Raw genomic sequence first — 26,454 nt, 5'->3', positions numbered from 1 at the left:
GGCCAGATTCAAGAAGCACTTGCGCCCGCGCAACCATAGGTTGCGCGGCGCAAGGGCTTACTTGCTCCGGTGTAACGAGTGCTCCTGATTCAGGAACCTCGTTACACCGACTGCAGCCTAGGATGTGACAGACATAAGCCTCCTTATGCCTTCACATCCCAGGCTGCATTCTTGCGTTGGCCGCTAGGGGGCGCGGCCATTGTGATCGGCGTATAGTATGCAAATTGCATACTACCACCGATTCACAAAAGTTGCGCGGGCCCTGCGCACGCAAGGTACGGAGTTTCCGTACGGCGACTTTAGCATAAGGCTGCTCCTGCTAATAGCAGGCGCAACCAATGCTAAAGTATAGCTGCGCTTCCCGCTCGCGACGTTCAAATTTTACGTCATTTACGTAAGTGAACCGTGAATGGCGCTGGACGCCATTCACGTTCACTTAGAAGCAAATGACGTCCTTGCGACGTCATTTGCCGCAATGCACGTCGGGAAAGTTTCCCGACGGAGCATGCGCTGTTCGCTCGGCGCGGGAGCGCGCCTAATTTAAATGATTCCCGCCCCCGGCGGGATCATTTACATTAGGCAGCCTTACGCCAGGCTGTTTAGCATATCGCCCGCGCAATTTACGGAGCAATTGCTCCGTGAATCGCGGGCAAAGCGCAATATTTGCGTGGGCGCAGAGAAAAATTTTTGCTCTTTGCCCACGCAAATATTGCGCGAATCTACCTGAATCTGGGCCACTGTGTGTGTTCGTACAGCAGCAAATAGCTGTGGCCACTGGCAACCTGTCATTATACTGAATGGGGCTAGTGGATGCAACTAGCTGCTCACAGACGCAGCAGGTAATCTCTGATTCATGCCACTACAATTCACACTGGTCTAAATCACGAGTGTGAATGTAGTCATAGGTCCCTTTTACACGGATGTTACCATGAAACTGATTCCACTTGCTCAGCAGGGGATTGCTCAGCTGATCACGCTGAGAAGGCGGATGACAGATCCGTCTCCACTCACTGTGCAGAACAGACACAGGCACAGTTCCACTCTCCCCTATGGGGAAATCGGATGGAAATGGTCTGTTTTCATCCGATCTTATCCGATCCAATCCGCCAGATTGATGGAAAATAGAACCACCATCCACACAGATTTTGTAGGCAGGATTGGGTCGGATAGCGGCAGATTTCATCGTACATGTCCCTGCTGACATCCGCCGCTCTATAGGGGAGACTGGATGCTCCAATCAGGTCCGCCTGAAAAACTGACAGGTGGACCTGATCAGACAGCCCGTGTGAAAGGGACCTAATGCTTGCCAAATGCCTCTAATACATTTTCATTATACACTGCTCTTATACAAGCTAAAGCCTGTGTGAAGTTGGCTTGACAGGGTCAAACACCCCCTTGGCTTGGCTCTGAACTCCTTGACTCTGGGCTAACAACTGTTGAGACCTGGCTCTATTTTAAGAGACTTGTTGATGTGTACCGGTGAACATGTCAACTGGAATTGAAGCAGTTAACAAAGTCTTTCAGTAATATGATCTTGCACTGCTGTAATGGAAAAAAGCTAAAATAGAAGAATACTCAGATTTGCATGGGGCTTGGAACACACAAATTTAGACCCAGGTAAACCAGTTTTTCTTCCACCGAATACTGGATTTTTTTTTCTTGCGTCACTTACAAGCATGATGGCTCTATACTTTAAAAAAAGCAAAAAAATAACTGTTACAGGAAAGCACGTCCACTTTTTAACCCGTTCCTGCCTGGACCCAGGGGTAGGGACCTCGTATTGGGTCTTGGCAGCATACCATGGGCACAAGGCCCTCCAGGGAAAACTATCCTTCTCTACCTTGTGTGTGAAGATGCCTACAGGCTGGATATCCTGTCGACAGTCCTCTCTTCACCTGCTTTAGGCCTTACACCAACAAACCCAAAACCCCATGTTGCCCCTTGAGCTTAAAGGGGTTGTAAAGGTAATTCCCCCCCCCCCCCCCTAAATAGCTTCCTTTACCTTAGTGCAGTCCTCCTTCACTTACCTCATCCTTCCATTTTGCTTTTAAATGTCCTTATTTCTTCTGAGGAATCCTCACTTCCTGTTCTTCTGTCTGTAACTCCACACAGTAATGCAACACTTTCTCCCTGGTGTGGAGAAAGCCTCTTGAGGGGGTTGGGGGCGAGCAGGAGTGTCAGAACACCCAGTAACACACAGCTCCTTTCTCTATCTGCAAAGTAGATAGCGTCCTGACCCTCCTGCTCGCCCCCTCAAGAGCCTTTCTCCACACCAGGGAGAAAGCCTTGCATTACTGTGTGGAGTTACAGACAGAAGAACAGGAAGTGAGGATTTCTCAGAAGAAATAAGTACATTTAAAAGCAAAATGGAAGGATGAGGTAAGTGAAGGAGGACTGCACTAAGGTAAAGGAAGCTATTTAGGGATTTTTTTTTTTACCTTTACAACCCCTTTAAGTTTTGGTTGCAGGATATCCCCATCTAGAGTTTAGGTGAAGGAGGAACCCACACCAGGAATGCCTTTTAACAGTTTAATGAATCAACAGAAGTAAAGGTGTTTACTTTAGTCATCTGTTGGAGTTGGCTGCATCAGCTTAGCCCATTCCTCCCCACCCTGGCATCCATTTAAAACTTCCGAATACCTGGGGGCGTGGGAAGGATCGGTGATCATGTAACCACTGTAATTGGCTGTCACAGTGGTAACATAATTGGGAGCTGGCTACTGACCATTAGTGGGAAGCAGGAGCTTAGTCTCTGTGCTGGAAGCACACTCTCAGCACAGAAACATAGGCTGCCTAGTGCTGCATATATACAGTATTGTGTATGAGCTTTAATCGCACCCTTTTATTGCCACACATATGTGTTATGTGAGCGGCAAGAGGCTAAAGTAAAACTTAAATCTTCACACTTCATTTTGGATAGAATGTAGAGGGATTAGAACACCTGTCAGTTTTTTTTTTCTTTGCTGTCTGTGCCCTCGTTAGAGAGATTTACCCTCTCAATTGGTCCTGTATACAAAAAACTTGAAGTGTCACTCAAAGGACTGCAAAATTTGCCTGCAGTCCAAAGCACAGATCGGGTGCTGACGTTCAAATAAACTCATCCAGACTATCTGAAATAGATTGGAAAAACAGAAGGTGGAAACATCGCATTCCGGCACCCAGCCACTATATAGAGAGGTAAAAATATGGCTTTAGCCTGAAATGCTCCTGGCTATGCTCCTCTAACATGTTTTGCCCCACCTATAGGGCTTAATCATAAATTCTGATTTGTGATTAAGCCCCATAGCTGGTGTAATAGATTTTTCCCTGGTCCAATTCCAGGATACATGTTCTATTCTGCCGCTGAGTCAACTTCATGAAGATGTGAGCATACATGCATGTATAAGAAATCAAACCGCTTCAGTCTCCATCATCAACTCAAACAGGAAACCCTTTATTAAGGTTACAGCTTTTATAGCCAAAGTTACATAAGCAAACGTCATCACATATGGGTGCATCTGATTGGCTCATCCACATATGGTCTTCTCTCATTACATCTCTTCCTGGCCACGAGGCTTCACATTCCAGGACATGGTGGCCATTTTCCCTTTGCTCGGTGGGAGGAGGGAGGAGTGGAAAGACATCTGTTTCTCATCTTCACTCTGGGATGAATAAGTCTGTCATGACTTTCATTCAAGGAAAATAATACTAATGTTTCTCACGTGAATACTAATAAAAGAAAGGAAAGCAATATTTGAGTGGTTAAAAGAGAAAGATAACTTAGACATTTTATTTCACTCCATTACAGTGGGGCTAAACATGTTTGAGAGGAGCATAGCTAGGGTGAGTTCAGGTGGAAGCCGTATCTTTGCATACATAGTACATACATAGTAGGTGAGGTTGAAAAAAGTCCATCAAGTCCAACCTACCTTTCTATCTAGTAGCTGGGTTCTAGTGTGCGGCGTTTCCACCTGTCTTCCTCTCTATTTGTCCTGTTTATCACCAAGAGAAAGTGAAAGAAAATCCTAAATTTTGGGTTGTCCCCAGAACAGTAATAGAGGTGCAATCTTTTAATGGGGATGCTAGTTCTGGTGACCTTGGTGGCAAATGGGGATACCCTTATCCTAGAGATTTCCTCTCACTTCCTGTTTTCCTACATGCTTATCTGGTGCAGTCCTCCCATTGAAAGAACGGTAATCACTCTCCTTGTGGCGGCCACCTCAGGAGACTTTGTGCCTTCACACTATACCCTTACCCAGCATGCGCCTCTAATAGCAGGGGCAGGGCTGGCACTTTACCCTACTAGGCTTCTGGGATTCCTGACATCTAGTGGTCAAAGAAGGAATTACAGCATGCTACCTCTGTGCCCTAGCCTACAAAAGGAACTTTAGTACATTTTAGTTTTGCCTCCTCCCCCCCCCCCCAGCATGCCATCTTTATTATTGTGGCGCGAGTGCGGATGTGGCAAAGAGCTCTGTGGCATATCTGAGCATGCATGGTTTTTGTTTTCCATGTAGCCCTCTTTAGGCGGGGAGGTTATGAGAATTGGCCCTACACAAACAGGATATTGCACTAAACCTGTAGGTAAATAAGAGTACCAGAACCTGGAGTGGAAGAGTGGGTTGGATACTAAAGTTGGCAGTGCCTCCATGCAGGACAATGCCTCTGCAAAATATTCCTTCATCTAAACAAAGTAATTGGGAGAAGAACTACTGCAACCAGCATATAGCATGGACAGACATGCAGAGCTTTGGTACTTCCATACCAATCCTGTCTTTACGCATGTGCAGGCAACTTGTGCGTGTGCAAATCAGTGTGCTCTATCAGGACCTGTAACCTTGTGGCACAGCTGCGCACATGTAGAATCCAGGGGGAGGGAAGGGCGAACATTTTTCTTGCCTAGCACAAAAATGCTGTTAAAGAGGAAGTAAAGACACCTGAAAAAAAATAAACCCTGAAGGACAAAGGCATACTTACCTGAGATCGGACCCCCCCGCAGTGGCCCTCGTTCGCCTCCTCCGTCGCTAACCTTTACTCCCGGAGTGACTTCTGGGTATCCCGGCTCCGGCACTGTGATCGCGGGATTTAGAAAGAAGCAATGTCTCCTGTGACACACGGACGTTTTTTGTCTTGTAAAAAAACGTAGTTTTTTCTCATGAGAAAAAACCCGAAGTTTTTCAAACTTCATTTTAAAAAACGACGTTGCCTACACTCCATCGTTTTTTCAAAATGCTCTAGCAAAGCACGGTTACGTTCAACACGTACGACGGCACTCTGTTCCATTCGAGCTCGCGTCATAACTTGCTTCTGAGCATGCGCGGGTTTAAAAACGTTGTTGCATTACAACATTTTGCTGTTTCGTTATAATATATTTCGGATTCATTTAAATTTGTTACTATTGCGATTCTGAGATTCGGATACCTCCGAATCTCAAAAGAATGAAAATTTCATCTGAATTTTGATTTGTAACTAAACGAATTTCACATGTCTTAGGCCCCATACTCACGAGCAAACATGTCTGCTGAAACTGGCCCGCAGGCCAGTTTCAGCAGACATGTTTGGTCGTGTGTGGGCGCGAGCGGGCCGAATTCCAGCAAACATTTGCCCGCCGGGCCTTTTCCCAGCAGACAAATATTCCTGGACTTGTTTTAAAACAGTCCGCTGGAATTCTGCCCGCTCGGACATGTACGGTCGTCAGTACAGACCTACCGTACATGTCCAGGCGCCCGCCGTCCCTCGCATGCGTCGAATGACTTCGACGCATGCGTGGAAGCATTTTAAAGGCGGGCCGCCCACGTCGCCGCGTCATTGTCGCGGCGACACCGCGTCATCGACGCGGCGACACCGCGGACACGCCCCGCGTATTGTTTACGCGCGGACTTCTGTACGATGGTGTGTACAACCATCGTACAGAAGCCCTCTGGCAGACATGTATGGTGAAAACGGTCCGACGGACTGCTTTCACCATACATGTTTGGTCGTGAGTACCCGGCCTAATAGGTAGGTTTTCATATTTATGGTAGAAATTATTGAAATACTACTAGATGACACTTTTTGGTTGTTTTCAGCATAGGTACAAGCTGGAGTAATGAACCCCGACCATCAGGGGTCAAGTCCTGGGGAAAAAAGTGTGGGAACGCCCACCCAAGATCCACTCCCCGCACCATAAAAAAAAAATGATACGCCCATATGCATAATTACTAAACCGCATGTTTTGTTTTTTTTCTTCATTGCGGAGGTCTGACGCGGGTTATCGCGGGATTTAGAAAGAAGCAATGTCTCCTGGGAACAATGACAAAAGCTCCCAGGAGACATTGCAGCATTGAGGAAGTGACGGAATACCCGCACACTACCTGATAAATCCATATACAGGAAGCGGCCAGTAACATAAAGGATTACCAAGGTTCGCCTGCCCCTGACAGTGACTCGAGCTGGGCATCGCCGCTTGGTGAAGGATTGGCTCCGGCGGCTCGGCTGCTCAAGTCCTGCAAAGGGAACTGCGTTCCTGCTGTGAAAAAAGATGCAGGAACTCCGTTCCCACGCGTTCCCGCAGGACTTGAGCCCTGCCGGCCATCAAATGATTTACTGTACTCAGGGATACAGGGCCGGCGCTAGGCATAGGCAAGTCAGGCGGCTGCCTAGAGCGCCAGGGTAGGGGAAGCGGCAAAATACCTCCTGGACCTGCATTTTTAAAAAACATGCCTTATGGTGGCGCCAGCCGCCAGGTTAGGGGGCTGTTGCGCCTGTGGAGACATCGCCTCCACAACGCTTTTCTTAGCCTGCAGTGCCGACCATAGCAGAGGCAGTGAGATGAGGGGAGAGAGCCGGGACAGCAGCTGGCCGGAAGTGCTGCTCGATTGATGGTGGTCAGTGAAAGTTGAAGCGGCCAGGGTGAGATGGTGTCTGAAGCCCTGCATGCAAGTCCGTGCCTGCCGCGATGTCCGATCCCCCCCCTCCTCCTGGTTGCTTGGGGATCTGTAGTGGAATGTGAGAAGAGGAGACAGACGGGCAGCAGCGCGGTTCATTAGGTACATTAGTGTAAGCACAGGCAGGATGCTCAGTGCTGCAGCATCCTGCACCCAGTCACAAGAAATTAAAAAATGTACTCTGCTTTTAAGTTTACTGTGCATTGCACTGTGTACAGAGGGGGAACTGGTTTGTGTGTGTGGGGGGCAGATATATATATATATATATATATATATATATATATATATATATATATTTATATATATATATATACATATGTGTGTGTGTGGGGGGGGGAGGGGCAGAGTGGAAACTGGTGGGGGGGGGCAGAGATGTGCAGGGGGGTACAGTGGGAACTGGTGTGTGGGGGGACATATACAGGGGGGTACAGAGTGGGAACTGGTGTGGGGGGGATACAGGTGTGTGAGAGAAAGACAGGTGGGGGGGGGCAGATGTGCGGGGGGTACAGTGTGGGAACTGGTGTGGGGGGGCAGATGTGCAGGGGGTTACAGTGGGAACTGGTGAGTGGGGGGACAGGTGTGTGTGTGTGTGGGGGGGGGTACAGAGTGGGAACTGGAGTGGGGGGGACATGTGCAGGGGGGTACAGTGGGAACTGGTGTGTGGGGGGGACAGGTGTGGGGGTTTGTACAGAGTGGGAACTGGTGGGGGGGGCAGAGATGTGCAGGGGGGTACAGTGGGAACTGGTGTGTGGGGGACAGGTGTGTGGGGGAAACATATGTGCAGGGAGGTACAAAGTGGGAACTGGTGTGTATGTGGGGAGGGGGGACAGATGTGCAGGGGGTACAGAGTGGGAACTGGTGTGGAGGGGGAGACAGGTGTGTGTGGGGGGTACAGGTATGTGTGGGGGGGTACAGAGTGGGAACTGGTGTGTATGTGGGGAGGGGGACAGATGTGCAGGGGGTACAGAGTGGGAACTGGTGTGGAGGGGGAGACAGGTGTGTGTGTGTGGGGGGGGGGGGGTACAGAGTGGGAACTGGTGTGGGGGGGTTCAGACTGGGGGGGAGACAGGTGTGTGTGTGTGGGGACAGATGTGTGGGGGAAACATATGTGCAGGGAGGTACAGAGTGGGAACTGGTGTGTATGTGGGGGGGGACAGATGTGCAGGGGGGTACGTATGGGGAGCGAATAGCGTGTGCGCGAGGGGGGGGGGGCGTCAAAATGAGGCTTCGCCTAGGGTGTCAAAAATCCTTGCACCAGCCCTGCAGGGATATGTGTGCGGACTGCTGCTGTATGTTGAAATATACTGTGTGTGTATATATATATATATATATATATACACATACTGTATATAATCACAACATGTGACCATCAGGCTGTATCTGCCACAAAGCCATCCTGTCTTCAGGCTTGGACAGATCAACATACACGCAGTTTATATCTTTATATGATCTCATGTTGATCCAGAAGGACAAGTTTACTGTATCTCCTTATTAGTGTAACCCTCATTTCCTGTAAATTTCCCAACTCTGGTCACATTCCTTTATTTCTTCTGTTAGAAGCGTAGGAGAGAAGAGAAACTTTCTCCTCAGACTCCTCCTTTCCCTCCCACCAGTTAACGTTACTAAATCCTCTCCAGTGTTCCACAAACACTCTTCTCACCAGAGCTCTGCAGAGAGTCTTCTATTCTTTCCTCTGCTAACCGGGAACAATGGAAACCAGCAATTACAACCAAGAATTCACCTCTCCACCGAAGTACAGCGAGCGTGGCTATGAGCCGCTGAAAGAAGACATGGAGATTCATAGTCAACCGATCCAGCACATCCAATCGACTGTGGTGACAATAATGCCAGAGGAGCCCCCAATCCGAGATCACATAATCTGGTCGCTCTTCAATGCCATGTACTTGAACTTCTGCTGCCTCGGGTTCTTCGCCCTCATATTTTCTGTCAAGGTAAGAGGAGGTCTACTCTTCAGGATTCATGCCAACAATGTAAAGCTCTGTACACACGATCAGTTTGTCCGATGAAAACAGACCGATGGACTGTTTTCCTCAGACAAACCGATCGTGTGTGGGCCCCCATCGGTTTGTTTTCCATCGGTGAAAAAAAATAGAACATGTTTTAAATTTTTCCTATGGATAAAAAAACGATAGAAAAAAACGATCGTCTGTGTGGAAGTCCATCGGTCAAAAATCCACACATTCTCATAATCAAGTCGACGCATGCTCGGAAGCATTGAACTTCATTTTTTTCAGCACGTCATAGTGTTTTACGTCACTGAGTTTTGGCACGGTCAGATTTTCGACTGAAGGTGTGTAGGCAAGACTGATAAAAGTCAGCTTCATCGGATATCCAACGGAAAAATCCATCGGATGAGATTCCATCAGATATCCGATCGTGTGTACAGGGCTTAAAAGTTGTTGTTTCGCTCACATCGGGCTGAAACAGATTTGGTTTACTGTTGAACTGCTCTAAATCATCAGTTCGCACCATAGAAATGCAGTCCAGAAGCATTACTGCATGCGTGTTTTTGATGCGTTTCCGGTGCATTTTTGATGTTTTCCAGTGCATTTTTTCCCCTCTTTTTTTTCTTCATGGGGACATTCCGGTACAGTTCAGGAAAAATACATGTTCTACTTTTTTTTTCTGGAACGCATTGGAACTGACTGCACTCGTGAACTATGCCATTAGAAACCAAATAACCTACTATACATGCGTTTCCGATGCAGAAAAAAAACGCACTGTACTTTATGTGGTGTGAACTAGCCCTGAAGTGGGTGATAAATCATAATAAATAATTGTTTTCATTGGACAAACTCAAACAGCAGTAACTAGTCAACAAAAAACATAAACTTAAACGGGTTGTAAAGGTACAATTTTTTTTCCCTAAATAGCTTCCTTTACCTTAGTGCTTAGTCCTTCACTTACCTCATCCTTCCATTTTGCTTTTAAATGTCCTTATTTCTTCTGAGAAATCCTCACTTCCTGTTTTTGTGTCTGTAACTACACACAGTAATGCAAGGCTTTCTCCCTGGTGTGGAGTGTCGTGCTCGCCCCCTCCCTTGGACTACAGGAGATTCATGACGCCCACTAACACACAGCTCCTTTCTCTATTTGCAACGTAGAGAGCGTCCTGACTCTTCTTTAGTCCAAGCGAGGGGGCGAGCACGACACTCCACACCAGGAAGAAAGCCTTGCATTACTGTGTGGAGTTACAGACAGAAGAACAGGAAGTGAGGATTTCTCAAAATAAATAAGGACATTTAAAAGCAAAATGGAAGGATGAGGTAAGTGAAGGAGGACTCCACTAAGGTAAAGGAGGCTATTTAGGATTTTTTTTTTTTTACCTTTACAACCCCTTTAAGGTCACTGCGCAGCAATGAATACCTGAACCAACACAAACCCCACCATCTTAAGCAGCTGAACACAATGAGAACTACTCACAACAATGAAAGAAACAAAGAAAACATATGCTGTGATTCTACCTAAAGTCTAAAGCTGGATACACACAATGCAATTTTCTGTAGATTTTTTTCCTTTAGATTTACCAAAACCATATAATATGAGGTCAAACCTTAAGACCCCTTTCACACTGAGGAGTTTTTTAGGCGGTACAGCGCCGAGGGCTTTCACACTGAGGCGATGCGCTGGCGGGAGAGAAAAAATCTCCTGTCAGCAGCATCTTTGGAGCGGTGAGAGGAGCGGCATTTATACCGCTCCTTCGCCGATCCTTCCCATTGAAAACAATGGGAAACCGCAGCAATACCGCCCGCAATGCGCCTCTATAGAGGCGCATTGCGGGCGGTATTAACCCTTTATCGGCCGCTAGCGGGGGTTAATACCGCACCGCTAGCGGCCGATTCCCGCGGCAATCCCGGCGTTTTTTTTAGCAGCGTTATACCGCCACCGCGGCTCCCGCCCCAGTCTGAAAGGGGCCTTAGAGGTTCAATTTGTATGCAATCAGGCAGGCCTTTGCACTATATGGTTCTGGTAAATCTAAAGGCCCGTACACACGATCGGATAATCCGACGGGAATTGACAGGATGTCGATCTTGTGTACACAAGTCCGTCACACAAAAATCCAAAGTACAAACACGCATGCTTGGAAGCAATGCTAACCATAACACAACATTAGCAGAAGTTGCCCAAAGGGGCGGCGGTATTAAGCTGAAAAAACACGTAGATCCATGTTTGTTGGCCGACAACTCTTTGCCGTTTGTCTGCAATACAAGTTGATGGCCAACGCCCTTTGGACAAAAGTCTGAGGCTTTGTCCTCAGAAAGTCAGATTGTGTGTACGAGGCTTAAAGAAAATCAGACAACAAAAGTTGTGTAGTGTGTATGGGGTCTTAAGGCCCGTACACATGATACGAAAATCGGATAGAAAAATTTGTCCTCATCAGTGTCTCCATCAGCGGTGTCCCCATGTCCCCATCAGCGGTGTCCCCATCAGCAGTGTCCCCATCAGTGGTGTCCCCATCAGCGGTGTCCCCATGTCCCCATCAGCGGTGTCCCCATCAGCAGTGTCTCCATCAGCGGTGTCCCCATCAGTGGTGTCCCCATCAGCAGTGTCCCCATCAGTGGTGTCCCCATGTCCCCATCAGCGGTGTCCCCATGTCCCCATCAGCGGTGTCCCCATCAGCAGTGTCTCCATCAGCGGTGTCCCCATGTCCCCATCAGTGGTGTCCCCATCAGCAGTGTCCCCATCATTGCTGATGGGGACACCGCTGATGGACACACGAATGATGGGGACGCGTGCGTGTTTGGGGACACCGGTGTCCCCATCAGCGGTGTCCCCATCAGCAGTGACCACATGTCCCCATCAGCAGTGTCCCCATCAGCAGTGACCCCATGTCCCCATCAGCGGTGTCCCCATCAGCAGTGACCACATGTCCCCATCAGCAGTGTCCCCATCAGCAGTGACCCCATGTCCCCATCAGCAGTGTCCCCATCAGCAGTGACCCCATGTCCCCATTGGCGGTGTCCCCATCAGCAGTGACCACATGTCCCCATCAGTGGTGTCCCCATCAGCAGTGTCCCCATCAGCAGTGACCCCATGTCCCCATCAGCGGGGTCCCCATCAGCAGTGACCACATGTCCCCATCAGTGGTGTCCCCATCAGCAGTGTCCCCATCAGCAGTGACCCCATGTCCCCATCAGCGGGGTCCCCATCAGCACTGTCCCCATGTCCCCATCAGCGGTGTCCCCATCATTGCTGATGGGGACACCGCTAATGGGGACACCGCTGATGAGCACACCAATGATGGGGACGCCGCTGATGGGGACGCCTCTGATGGGGACATCATGATGGGGACATCGGTGTCCCCATCAGTGGCGTCCCCATCATCAGTGACCCCATGTCCCCATCAGCGGTGTCCCCATCTTTGCTGATGGGGACACTGCTGATGGGGACGCCAATGATGTGGACGCCAATTGTGGGGAGGCCGCTAATGAGGACACTGCTGATGGGGACACCGGTGTCCCCATCAGCGTGGTCCCCATTAGTGGTGTCCCCGACAGAGGTGTCCCCATCAGCAGTGTCCCCAGCAATGTTCCCATCAGCACAGCAATGTAGCAATCTCCCCTGTAGTGTGCTTATCAGCGTTGTGCAACACAATAACACGATCAGCCTCTTACCTCCGTACTTATCGACTTCAGCTCTTCTGCAGCTTTTCTGCAGCTCCCGTCTCCGAGGTGCAGCACCTCCCCTCTTCCCAGTGCCGATCCTAAGCAAAATGACATGTCACATTAAAGTTGAGAAGCGGGCGGGGTGGGCGCTCTGCCGACAGTGACATATCACAATAAAGATTAATGTTGCGAAGCGGGGGGGAGGGGGTGCTCTGCTGTCGGAAATGACATCTTACATTAAAGTGAGAAACAGGGAGTGCTGACTTCTTACCTCTTCTCCCATGCAGCCAGCGAGTTGCGAAGCGGGGTAAGGGGTCGAAAATGACTTCTCACCAGGCTAGGCCTCTAGTAATTTGGGGGGCCCTCCGCAGATTTCCGGGGGCCCTAAGCGGCTTGCATAGTGAGCCTATAGGGCGGATCGGCCCTGCCTCTTACCGCTCGCTGTTTGAAGTTATGAGCCTTCCACGAGTGACGTCACAGGCACGGCACCTCCCCTCTTCCCGCCCGCTGTTTGAATTAACGATCCTTCCACGAGTGTAGCAGCGGGCGGGAAGAGATGGTGCCGCGCCTGTGACGTCACACGTGGAAGGATCGTAACTTCAAACAGCAGGCGGGAAGAGGGGAGGTGCCGCGCCTTGGCGGTCCCAGGCAGCAGCCAATGTAAAAAAAACGGCGCTGCTTCTCTTTTTTTTTTTAAAGCGGCGTGGCAGCATGGGCGGCTTGGTTTACACTGCGGACCGGATAAAACACACAATCGGGCCGGATGTGGCCCGCGGGCCGGGGTTTGGAGACCCCTGCTCTATAGCAAACCTTATACATTAGTATTGTATATTCTTAGCTTTTAAATGCTATTCCAAAATTGTAAAGTATATCTAAAGTCAGAACTTTTTTAGATTTGGATGGATTGGAAAGAATTTAGAACACCTGTCAGAGTTGTATTGCTATTTTCGTTCCCTTACTCTGTCCAAAATGGAAAAAATTACCTTTTGTTTAACTTAAAACATGCTTCAGTCAGCCTAAAGCCTCATACACACGATCGGACTTCCATTGGACTTTTCCGTGGATTCCATGTTCCACGGTCCAGCGATGCAGCCGCCCCGAGAGTCCCTCCTCTCCACTGGCGCCTCCACTGTTTCACGGCCGGGCAAACACTGCACATGCGCGAGTCGCGCTGCTCTCTCGGAGTAGACAGGCGATCTTCTGGGACCTGCCACGTGTCGCAGGAGATCACCTAGAGGGAGGGGCCACCTAGGTGGAGAGGAAGAGTTGCCTAGGCGGAAGGAGGAAGTGGGACAGAAGGTCCCTAATGAAGCCCCCACTCCCCCCCTAAACAAATTGCATGCCAAATGTGGCATGTAAGGGAGCGAGGAGTGCTTAAAGCGGAAGTTCCACTTTTGGGTGGAACTCCTCGTTAAGTTAACGACACCCCGCAATCAGTTTGCAAAACGCAATCCGATTCTGGTGTGGACAAAAAAAGGGTCCTGCACGAGTTTGGTCCAAAAGCGATGCAAGTTCAGCCATACAGTTCGTATGGCTGAATTTGCATTGTACAGGCATCGCATGTGATCTGCACTGCATTGCGGTGCAAATCGCATGCAATGTCTGGCATCGCACTAGTGTGGACCGGCCCTTAAAGGGTCACTAAAGGAAAAACATTTTTTGCTGAAATGACTGTTTACAGGGTATAGAGACATAAAAGTTAACTGATTCCTTTTAAAAATGACTAAAAATAGATAAAAATAAACCATATAATGTGCCTGTAGTTTCACTTTCGTTTTTAAACTGGTTTCATGTTTATGTGAAGTAAAGAGACACACAGAACAAAAACAAACAAATCCAGGGCAGTGTTTTGTTTTTAAAATGAATCTGATTGGTTCTGTTAAGTTTTAGACACACAGTAATGACAGCTTAGACCACCGTGAAAATCTCCCAGTACGATGGTTATAAGGAAACAGACAACCAGGAAGTGTGGAGATCAGAGCAGTTTTACAGCAACATCAAAGCAAAAACGAACAATGAGGACATGAAACCAGTACTGCAGTAAGGTAAAGGAAGCTATTTAGCTAAAAAAAAAAAAAAAATCCTTTAGTGACCCTTTAAACTGAATGGGTTGTTTTTTTTACAAGTTGATCATTTACAATCACTTTAACCACTTCCCGCCCGGTCAATTTACAATTGAAGTCCGGGAAGTGGTTGTGAAATCCTGACTGGACGTCTATTGACGTCCTGCAGGATTTCATGCTGGCACGCGCCCGTGGGGGCGCGTAGCGCGGCGATCGGAGATGCGGGGTGTCAGTCTGACACCCTGCATCTCCGATCTCGGTAAAGAGCCTCCGGCGGAGGCTCTTTACCACGTGATCAGTCGTGTCCCATCACGGCTGATCACGATGTAAATAGGAAGAGCAGTTGATGGCTCTTCCTCACTCGCGTCTGATAGACGCGAGTAGAGGAGAGCCGATCAGCGGCTCTCCTGACAGGGGGGGTTCGCGCTGATAAACATTGTTTATCAGCGCAGCCCCCCCTTGGTTGCCCACACTGGACCACCAGGGAAGGGGCAGGAAAAAATAAAAATAAATGAGAAAGATGCCAATCAGTGCCCACAAATGGGCACTGACTGGCAACATGGGCACAAGTGATGCCCAGCAATGCCATCAGTGCCACCCCTCAGTGTCCATTAGTGCCACCTCTCAGTGCCCATCCATGCCCATTGCCCACCCTTGCCCAGTGCCCACCTATCATTGCCCATCTGTGCCAACCATAAGTACCCATCAGTGCCACCCATGAGTGCCCATCAGTGTCGCCTATGAGTGCTCATAAGTGCCGCCTATGAGTGCTCATAAGTGCCGCCTGAGTGCCCATCAGTGCCGCCTATGAGTGCCCATTAGTGCCACCTATGAGTGCCCATCAGTGCTGCATACCAGCACCGCCTATCAGTGCCGCCTATCAGTGTCCATCAGTGCTGCCTATCAGTGCCGCCTATCAGTGCCTATCAGTGCCCATCAGTGCCGCCTCACCGGTGCCCATCAGTGCCGCCATATCAGTGCTCGTAATTCGAAGAAGGAAACTTACTTATTCACAAAAAAAAATAACAGAATTTTTTTTTATTTTTTTTTAACATTTTCGGTATTTTTTTTGTTGTTGCGCAAAAAATAAAAATCGCAGAGGTGATCAAATACCACCAAAAGAAAGCTCTATTTGTGGGAAAAAAATGATAAAAAAATTGTTTGGGTACAGTGTAGAATGACCGCGCAATTGTCATTCAAAGTGCGACAGCGCTGAAAATTGGCTTGGGCAGGAAGGTGAGCAAGTGCCTGGTATGGAAGTGGTTAAAGCATCCTTCGGACTTAGGCTGCATTCACACCTGAGCGACAAAACGCCCGACGCCGGACGCTTCTGCCGCTAGAGGGGAGAATTCCCATTGCTGTCTATGGAGATGGTTCACATCTCATAGACGCCGAACGCCTGTCGCCTGAAAAAAAGTCCCGGACCCTTTTTTTCAGGCGACAGTGGCGTTTTCCCATTGACAGCAATGGGAAGACTTTTGAAAAAAAAAAAAAAAAATGAAAGTTTCATAATCGCGGCAAAATACGCCGATACCGCCGAACGCGCCTGTCGCTCAGGTGTAAATGGACTCTAATACACACTCAATACATACTTCAGTGGGAATTCTGAGCGTGACTTTAAAGAGACCCTGTCACCAGACCTCACATTTAAATGAAAACCTTGCAGCAGTAGAGGATAATAATCACGTGCATGTTTCCTTACTTTAAAAAAAATGTTTTTCCCCTATTATGACTCATGAAATTTCAGTAGAAATCTGACCACTTCCTGGAAAAGTCATTTCCTGTCTGTGCCAACCCCTCATCCCGCCCCCTCCCCATCTGGCAGTTCGGGAAGCCTGAAACGTTAATGATAGTTGGGTATGCTTACGGAGCATCATTTGATTGGCAGCTCTGATTCTACGTGAGGCTACTGATGTCCGATTCAAAATGGTGGCGCCCAGCAGTAGTCTCAGGCCTGTTCAGTATTGTAATATCATCAATAATTTAAAGGGGATTAAATGCACAAAACAAGGTTATTTGATATGTATTCTTATGGGAATATTTAATAGTATAGGGATGTGGTCTCTTTAAACAAGGCTTCAGCAATAGATAAGCTGAGATTAAACAATGGTCCTGTGTATGAGGCCTTAAAAGGAAAGTTGGCATTCAGTTTTGGACAGATGCCAATGTGATAAATTGTCCACCGGTGTCTCAGAACATGTTTTTCTTTTGAAATATTGTTCCCAGCACCTCCCGCCCACCAAGGTCATTATGGTGTCATCGTACACGATCCTTTCATTTGTATTAGTGAGCTTTCCCGGGAAAGGGGAAGTGGAGGGAGAAGAAGATGCACAGCTCGTGTTTTTTTGTTTGTTTTTTTTTTACTTTTTGTAAGTGGAGATTCTCAAAATCTAAAATCAAATGGGTGATTTAGCGTAATTTAATCAAACCTAGGATAGGGCCCTGAAAATTGTCTTATAGTAAAGAGTAGAACCTTAGAAACAATTGTTTCTGTTTTGCAATTTATGCAAACTTGTTACATTAAAGCGGAGCTCCACCCTCCACCTTCACCTCTGCGAATCGGAAGCCTCCCCCCCTCCGGTGTCACATTTGACACCTTTCAGGGAGGAGGGGGGTGCAGATTCCTGTCTTAAGACAGGTATTTGCACCCACTTCCGGCCACACAGTCTGCGGGTAGACTGCGGGCAGGACGTCACCTCCCATCCCGTACCCCCCGTAGTGTTCTGGGAAACACTTGGCTCCCAGAATACAGCGGGAACCAGTCAGCACGGTGCATCGCGACTCGCGCATGCGCCGTAGGGAACCGGGCAGTGAAGCCGGAATGCTTCACTTCCTGGTTCCCCCACCAAGGATGGCGGGGGGGGGGGGGGGGGAAGGAGAGTGACGAGCGATCGCTTGTCCTCTGCTGCGGACGGCGCTGGACTCCAGGACAGGTAAGTGTGCTGATATTAAAAGTCAGCAGCTTCAGTATTTGTAGCTGCTGGCTTTTAATCATTTTTTTTTCAGCGGACATCCGCTTTAAAATGTCTAGCTCATCTATGGCAGGGGCGGACTGACAACTCATGGGGCCCCAGGGCAATAGGAGATTATGGGGCCACACAGTATACACACAATATACATACACAGTATACATTTATATAAACACATACACACACAGTATACATACACACACTGAGAAGGTACTGGAGAGGCATGGTAGCTATAATGTTTGGATTATTAGACCAAAAGGATGTTGGTAAGGGACATTTCAGGGACAGATGTAAAAAAAACACATATTTTTACATACTGTCCCTGGTTTTACTAAGGCTGGAAACATTGATGGGGCCCCCTAGTGGCATGGGGCCCTCGGGCAGTGCCCGAATGGTCAGTCTACCCCTGTCTATGGGATACTTGCACTAAAATATTTAGGCTACAATGATCCCATAGTACTGACACTGTTACTGATATTATAAATTCTCGCATACTGCTCATTATTAGTTGTTAAAGCAGAGTTCCACACAGAATTACACATTTTTGAGTAATTAGTTATGCTTCACTGCATTAAAGTATTTAAAGCGGTGTTCCGCCACCAAATGTTTTTTAAAATACAGCAGCTACACATACTTCAGCTGCTGGCTTTTAATAAATGGACACTTACCTGTCCTGGAGTCCAGCGATGTCGGCACCCGCAGCTGCCGCCGCTATTGCAAGTAAGGGTGCCCGGCAGGTGCCTTTTGGCGCTCCGCTCCTCTCTGGTACTGGTCCATCGGCTGGGAGAGGTGGAGGGAGCCCCGCGCCGACGTCACAGGCCGGAAGTGGGAAAGGATACCTGTCAAAGGTATCCTGTCCCCCCTGCCCCCCGAAAGGTGCCAATTGTGGAACCGAAGATGGGGGGGAGAAATCCGATGAGCAGAAGTCCAACTTTTGGGTGGAACTCCGCTTTAATGCGATATAGCATAACTGATTACCAAATAATAAAATCAAAAAAATATTCTGGGTGGAACTCCACAACTAATAATGAGCAGTGTGATTAACAAAATCGCTGCTCAATTCCCATATTTTTTTTGGTTACTCACGTTTGTCTTCTGTAATGCAGAGTGCTTCCATCTTCACTGTGGGCATGTGAAGCCCACTTGGAGTCTGTTCCAGGATAAGGTGCTGCTGGCTACCCAGCATGCACCTCTCGATCTCACGCATTAGCAGTATAGCGCAAAGATTATCTTGTTGCCATAACAATGGACGGCGATGCCTGTTGTCTCCTGGGATTGCTGACACGCATCTCCCAGGAGACATTGCAAAGCCAAAAATTATGTGCAGGCCCGGTCGCCCGCGGTCGTGAGGAAGGAAGTTAAAATGGAATAAAGAGTTAATAAAGTAACTGGTCCCCAAAAAAAAAAAAAAGCCAATTTGTAATTACTGCACAAATTACTGCTGGATGGTAAAGACTTCAAAATGTGTGTGGAACTCTTCTTTCATTTTTGTTTTATATCCTGTAGCTATTAATGGCCCCTACTAAGGCACATTTATGCTGTCTAGGCCTTCTCTCTTGTTTTATTGATGCCCTCTAAATTGTTATGTTCTTTTATAGTATTCTAAGATTGTGAACTGTTTGATTTAAAGCCGAGGTCCACACAAAAATGGAACCTCCTCTTTTCACATTTGGCACCTTTCAGGGGGAGAGGGGTGCAGATACCCGTATAATACAGGTACCGGTATTTGATCTGCCACAGCCTCTGGAGAGTTTTAGCCAGATTCACAAAGATCAGTAACTCGGAATCTAAGCCGTCGTAAGTTTAAGTGTATTCTCAAACTGAGATACACTTAAACCTAGCTAAGATACGACGGCCTGCGCCGTCGTATTTTAGGGTGCAATTTTTCCGCTGGCTGCTAGGTGGCGCTTCCGTTGAGTTCGGCGTAGAATATGTAAATGACTAGATACGCCGATTCACAAACGTACGTGCGCCCGTCGCAGTAAAGATACGCCGTTTACGCAAGGCGTTTTCCGGCGTAAAGTTATTCCAACAAATAGTTGGCCTAGCCAATGTTAAGTATGGCCGTCGTTCCCGTGTCAAAATTTGTAAATTTTACGTCGTTTGCGTAAGACGTCCGTGAACGGGGCTGGATGTAATTTACGTTCACGTCGAAACCAATACGTCCTTGCGGCGTACTTTGGAGCAATGCACACTGGGATATGTACACGGACGGCGCATGCGCCGTTCGTAAAAAACGTCAATCACGTCGGGTCACCAATCATTTCCATAAAACACGCCCCCCCCCATCCTCATTTGAATTAGGCGCGCTTACGCCGGCCCCATTTACGCTAAGTAAAGTTAGGAGGCAAGTGCTTTGTGAATACAGTACTTACCTCTCTGACTTAAGGCGGCGTAGCGTAAAAATGATACGCTACGCCGCCTTAAAGATGCGGCGCCCTACCTGAATCTGGCTATTTGTTTTATAAATCTTTTTTTCCAGCAAGTGTTAAATGTCAGCACAGGAGGGGGCGAGAGCTTCCCAGGCTGAAGGAATGCAGGGGTGGGGGGAGTTAGTAATCTATCATGGCAGGGAAAGATTGAAAGCAGCGGGGAGAAAGAGCCAAGGGTTGCCTAGCAGCCAGAGGAAAAATTGCACCCTAAAATACGACGGCGCAGGCCGTCGTATCTTAGCTAGGTTTAAGTGTATCTCAGTTTGAGAATACACTTAAACTTACGACGGCTTAGATTCCGAGTTACGTTGGCGTATCTACTGATACGCCGGCGTAACTCTTTGTGAATCTGGCTAAAACTCTCCAGAGGCTGTGGCAGATCAAATACCGGTATCTGTATTATACGGGTATCTGCACACAAAAAGTGAACCTCCGCTTTTCGAAACCCTCCCCCCCTCCGGTGTCACATTTGGCACCTTTCAGGGGGGGGGGGGGGTGCAGATACCTGTATAATACTGGTATTTGCACACACTTCCGGGAATAGACTCGTATGGGAGCCACGCCTCTTTGCGTCATCCCCGCTGTCTTCTGGGAAACACACTGGTCCCAGGAGACAGCGGGGACCAGTGAGGGTGTGCAGTAGGGAACCAGGAAGTGAAGCCGCAACGCTTCACTTCCTTATTCCCTCACCGAGGATGGCGGCGGGGCAGCCGAGAGACGAGCGATTGCTCGACCTCGGCAGCCAACATCGCGGGCATGCTGGACAGGTAAGTGTCCATTTATTAAAAATGACCAGCTGCAGTATTTGTAGCTGCTGGCTTTTAAAACAAAAATTTGGGTGAACCTCCGCTTTAAGAGAAAATTCAGGGAGAGAAAGAGCAGGATGGAATTTTTTTTTTCTTGAATAAACACATTTCTAACAGTGAATGTGGTTTTTGTTCAGAAAATCATTGCCAAAAAAGGAAAAGCAAACAACCTTTTGTACTTCCGATGACTTGACAAATGTCATTTGAATGTACTTATGACAGTTTTCATATGCATGTCCGTACCAACGTTTGTTGCAAAATCTACTAGTGTATAGCCATGATCTGATCAGTTACTGTGTTGCCCACCTCCACATTATATGGCCAATCAGAATTGGCTGGAGAAGGCGAAGTGAACACTGTGCAAAAAAAATTAACTAATATATGTAGAGAGACAACCTGTATGTGTGATGTGTGTCCAATGCAGTTTTGCACTTTTGAAGTACATATACATCCAGTCAGAGCTTTTTTTCTCAGAAAATAGGTGCAGGAACTCAACCACGACCCCGTTCAGATTTTACAATCAGTTGACGGGTCTTAAAGGGGCATTAAATACCAGGATTGCATTACATACAGAGTGCAGAGTTCAGGGGGTTACACACAGAGTGCAGAGCTGTCACTTGTAGACACAGAAACCGGACTTTTGTGTTTACAGGTGATTGTGGTGAGCAGGCACCAAAGGGTCTGAGCCAGAGGTGGTGGAACTGAGTTCCCCCAAGTTCCCCCTGAAAAAAAGCCCTGCATCCAGTTTGAAACACATAACAGTGCCTGACTCTTTGTAAATACTTGAAAAATATGACTATAAGGCGGTTCTGATTTTAGACATTTGTGTTGCACGTTGTCAATCATATTTATGTGTATTTATGTGTATTTATGCACGCATTTACACGCAAAATCCATTAATATTTATGCTCATTTGCACGTATTTGTGTGCATTTGCATGTAAAATACTGACGAAATACTGACTGGGAACAGCGATTTTTCTATTTTTTTTTTTATTGAAGAATATGCAGCGCTTTATTACGCTTTATTACACACTTGTGTGTACAGGCTCATTGTAAACAATGGGCTGCATTTTAGATCAATAAAAAAATAATTGGGTGGAGGGGGGATTATGGTGAGGGGTTGTTTTTCAGGGGTTGGGCTTGGCCCCTTATTTCCAGTGAAGGGAACTCTTAGGCCCCGTACACACGACCGGATCTGTCCGCTGGGATTTATCCGCGGATCAGTTCCAGCAGATTGATCCGGTCGTGTGTACGGCCTAGCGGACATTTTCAGGCGGATAAAAATCCAGCCGACGGATTTTCAGCGAATAAAATTTTCTTAGCATGCTAAGAAATCTATCCGCTGGAATCCTGTCCGCCGGACTTATCCGGTCGTCTGTACAGACTCACCGGATAAGTCCGCCCGATCCCCATCCCTCGCATGCGTCGTATTGATTTGACGCATGCATGGAAGTATTTACCTTCCAGGGTCGCGCACGTCGCCGCATCATCGTCGCGGCGACGGCGCGGCCACGTCACCGCGGATGTATTCTGCTGGGATTTTGATCTGATGGTGTGTACAGCCATCAGATCCAAATCCGCCAGAGGATTTATCCGCTGGAAACGGTCCGTCGGACCGTTTCCAGCGGAAATCCTCTCGTCTGTACGAGGCCTTAAAGGGGTTTTAAAGTGTCATGGTTTTTCACCTTGCATTAGGGTGAAAATCTTCTGTGCTTAACCTGCCCCCCAGACCTTTTTTCTTACCTGAACCCGGTCGTTCCAGCGACTGCTGTCTCGGGTCCTCATTGGATAGATTGATAACAGCAGAAGCCATTGGCTCCCGCTGCTGTTAATCAAATACAGTGACACGGGAGCCAAAGGCGGGGCACGTACTGCTGTCTGTGTCAATGGATGCAGCAGCGAGACTCGTGAGCATGGGTGTCCCCAGGGAAAGCGGCTCTCTGTGGGAGCCAGGAGCGCCGCTGGGGTAGCCCAGAAAAGGAGCATTGGGGCTGCTCTGTGCAAAACCCTTGCACAGAGCAATTAAGTATGACATGTTTGTTATTTAAAAATAAAAACCTTTACAATCACTTTAAGTCAAATTTTGGACAATTTCAAGCTCCCAATTTTGTGGGAGCAGTTTGGGGATGGCCCCTTTCTGTTCCAACATGACTGTACACAAAGCAAGGTCCATAGAGATATGGATGAGTGATTTTGGGGAAGGAAGAACTTGAGCCCTGACCCCAACCCAATAGAACACCTTTGGGATGAATAAGAGCAGATTCTGCAAGCCAGGCCTTCTTGTCCACACAAATGTGCTTCTGGAAGAATGGAATGGAAGAATGGTCACATATTCCCATAGACCAGTGTTTCTCAATTCCAGTCCTCAGGCCCCCCCAACAGGTCAGGTTTTCAGGATTTCCCTCAGATGAAAATGCTGTGGTGATTACTAAGGCAGTGAAACTGATCAAATCACCTGTGCAAAATAATGGAAATCCTGAAAACCTGACCTGTTGGGGGGGCCTGAGGACTGGAATTGAGAAACACTGCCATAGACACACTCCTAAACCTTGTGGACGGACTTCCCAGAAGAGTTGAAGCTGTTATAGCTGAAAAGGGTGGGCCAACTCAATATAGAACCCAGACTAATGTCGCGTACACACGATCGGTCTGATGGACCGTTTTCATCGGACGAGCCGATCGTGTGTGGGCCCCATGTTTTTTTTTCCCCATTGGTGAAAAAACTTAGAACCTGTTTTAAAATTATCTGATGATTAAAAAAACGATAGAAAAAACGATCATCTGTGGGCACGTCCATCGGTTAAAAATCCACGCATGCTCAGAATCAAGTCGACGCATGCTCGGAAGCATTGAACTTCATTTTCTCAGCACGTCGTGTGTTTTACGTCACCTTGTTCTGACACAAACGTTTTTTTTACTGATGGTGTGTAGGCACGACTGATGAAAGTCAGCTTCATCGGATATCTGATGAAAAAATCCATCGGTCCGTTTTCATCGGATGAACCGATCTTGTGTACAGGGCATAAGACTTGGATGCCAATAAAAAACTGTTGGTGCTATATAAATCTTGTATAATAATAGATAAAGTTTATGTGCGTTTAAAAGCAATACTTTTGGTAATAAAGTGTATATTTAGGAAGTTTCCACACTTTTTTTAGTAACTCAAGAAACTCAGACACAACCTCCCCCCGCCCCCACTGTTTCCAATGAAAATATGATTTAAAGCGGAGTTCCGGCCACAATTTCACTTTTTAAATATAAATACCCCTGTAATACACAAGCTTAATGTATTCTAGTAAAGTTAGTCTGTAAACTAAGGTCCATTTTGTTAGGTTGTTACAGCATTTAGACACTTTATAAAATAGAAGCTGACTGGGGCCATCTTAAGTGTGGGCATCATGAAGCCAGACTGTATGACTTCCTGGATTTCAGCCTTGCAGATCTCGCACATGCTCAGTGCTGCACAAGCAGTGTAATAGGTTTCAGATCAGGTTTCAGCACCTGTACTGTCCAAGTCACATGATTCTTCAAGACTGGGGAGTGCACAGACTCCTGGAAAGTTACACCCACTACATTCCCAGGAGTCTGTGCGGTGTAGGTTAGGAAGCTTAAGCACCTAGGTGCAGGAAGAGGGAAGATTAACTATTCTGCCTAGCAACAACACTTTGAAGGCATCTAAAAAAATAAAAAATACATTTTCTTAAAGGACTAATGACATTTTTTTTAAAACTACTGATGTAATGTTATATTTATGGGTGGAACTCCACTTTAATTCTGATTCCTGCTTTTATTATAACTAATAACAGACTTGTTCTACTTTGTCACTATCCTAATTTTTTTTCTTTTCCTTCTTTTATAGTCCCGGGACAGAAAGCTGCTGAGAGATGTGAATGGCGCAACCAGCTATAGTTCCACAGCCCGTTCCTTAAACATCGCTGCCACCGTTCTCTCCATTCTGTTTTCAATTGTCTTGCTAATTATAATGATAGTTGTACGAGTGAACGCTCCAGGCCCTGGCTTTGGCCCTGAAAATACAGATCTAAGCTACATGAATGATTACGGACGTGGAAAGTGATGGCCGATCAACGACAGCAATGCCTGAGTGTCTTTATGACCCTTTTTCCTTTCAATCGTAACTCCTATTTTTTTAAATCTCTAAATGTTGGACTAAAATGTTATTACACTGGTTGCCACGCTCCTAATCTGTAAATGGGTGTAATGGTAGCCTGGCATTCAAGCTTCAAGGTAGCTGTGGGAGTCTCAATTCATTTCTATGGCTGAATGGAGAAATCGTTCAAGCGTGTTAGGGATTAATGTAAGGATGGGTTTGGGTGGTTAGATGTGCAGTGAATGATGCCATCTGTATGAGGACTGTCACAGCTCCTTTGAAGCTGGTTTAACTGAGGTGAAGGGTCTCAGCATTGTCCTTCAGCTAGAGACGCAACTCCCTGCCTCATTAGACTAGACAGCATTGCCATAAGCATCTACCTACATAGATCAGAGATGGGTAATGGACTTGTATGGATTTATCACCTATTTAGTACAGAAGTCCTGAAAGCACTTAATGGGCACCTTCACACCAGCAAAACACGCCACTTACGGTACCCAGCCCATTCAAGTCAATCTAACCTAGTGTACTACACTGCTTTAAAGTGAGCTACCACAAGATGTCCACTATTACCAAATAGAAACATCTGTATCTCACTTGGATTTCGTTTTATGCTATAGGGTAAGGTCTGAATTGATGACTAAAGCCTCGTACACACGTTCTGACTTTTCCATGGATTTTGGTCCGAATTGCGTTGGCCGTAAACTTGTTCTGCATACACACGGCCCAACATTTTCAGCCAACATTCACCAAACCACATGGTTTTTCAGCTGTTTACTGCCACCCTTTGGGCAACTTCTGCTATTGTTGTCTGATGTTTAGCATTGGTTCCAAGCATGCGTGTTTGTACTTTGGATTTTAGTTGAACGGACACGAACAGATAAACCGACGTAACAGATTTATTGCCAGACAGTTGGTGATCATGAACAGCCAACATTTGTTGTCGTTAATTCAGCCAACAATTGTCTGATGGAGCATACACACGGTCGGATTATCCGACACAAGATGTCCATCAGACAATTACGGACATAAAATTGGATCGTGTTTACGGCCTTTTGACCTGCTAATTGCCATTCCAGCTTTTAATAATACTGCTACAATATCCACCACTCTAAAGCCTCTAAAGCCCCGTACACACGGTCACACTTTTTGCCAACCAACTTCAAAATCTGCACGTCTTCTAATTTGTCCGACCGTGTGTACGCTCCATCGGACCAACTTTTTCGGCTTTCATCCAACAAAAAGTTGGGTCTGCAAACGGACCAACTTTTCGGCAACAAAAGTCCGATGGTGCCTTGTCTGACTGTGTGTACAGCAAGCCAACCAACTTTTGTACAAAGTGCAAATACGCATGCTCAGAACCAATGTTAAAATCAATAAACAATAGCAGAAGTTAACCAAAGGGTGGCGGTAAAGAGCAGAAAAACCATGTGATGTTGGGTAATTTTTAGAAAAGTTTGCAGAAAAGTCTGAGCGTGTGTATGCTATGGGTGTGACCGGACAAATCAATTAGGACAAAAATCCAAGGGAAAGTTTGTTGGA

The 26,454-nt window shown here is 47.2% G+C and overlaps 1 protein-coding gene and 1 long non-coding RNA gene across 2 annotated transcripts; one reads left to right on the top strand and one right to left on the bottom strand.

Annotated features, from left to right (window-relative positions):
• Positions 1-3,412: 3,412 nt before the first annotated feature.
• On the bottom strand, positions 3,413-4,392 carry LOC120916885. Its single transcript, XR_005744111.1, has 2 exons — positions 3,909-4,392; positions 3,413-3,708 (listed from the first exon to the last, which is right to left on the bottom strand). It is a non-coding gene; the product is annotated as an uncharacterized LOC120916885 (long non-coding RNA).
• A 4,064-nt stretch (positions 4,393-8,456) lies between these two features.
• LOC120917275 (interferon-induced transmembrane protein 3-like) lies at positions 8,457-25,484 on the top strand. Its single transcript, XM_040328444.1, has 2 exons — positions 8,457-8,857; positions 24,664-25,484. Exons 1-2 carry the CDS (start codon positions 8,615-8,617, stop codon positions 24,877-24,879), a joined length of 459 nt encoding a protein of 152 aa, XP_040184378.1. The 5' UTR covers positions 8,457-8,614; the 3' UTR covers positions 24,880-25,484.
• Positions 25,485-26,454: the final 970 nt, after the last annotated feature.

This window comes from Rana temporaria, chromosome 11, assembly GCF_905171775.1.
Source record: "Rana temporaria chromosome 11, aRanTem1.1, whole genome shotgun sequence".
Lineage (NCBI taxonomy): Eukaryota > Metazoa > Chordata > Amphibia > Anura > Ranidae > Rana > Rana temporaria.
This window is presented reverse-complemented; position numbering and strand designations above follow the sequence as displayed.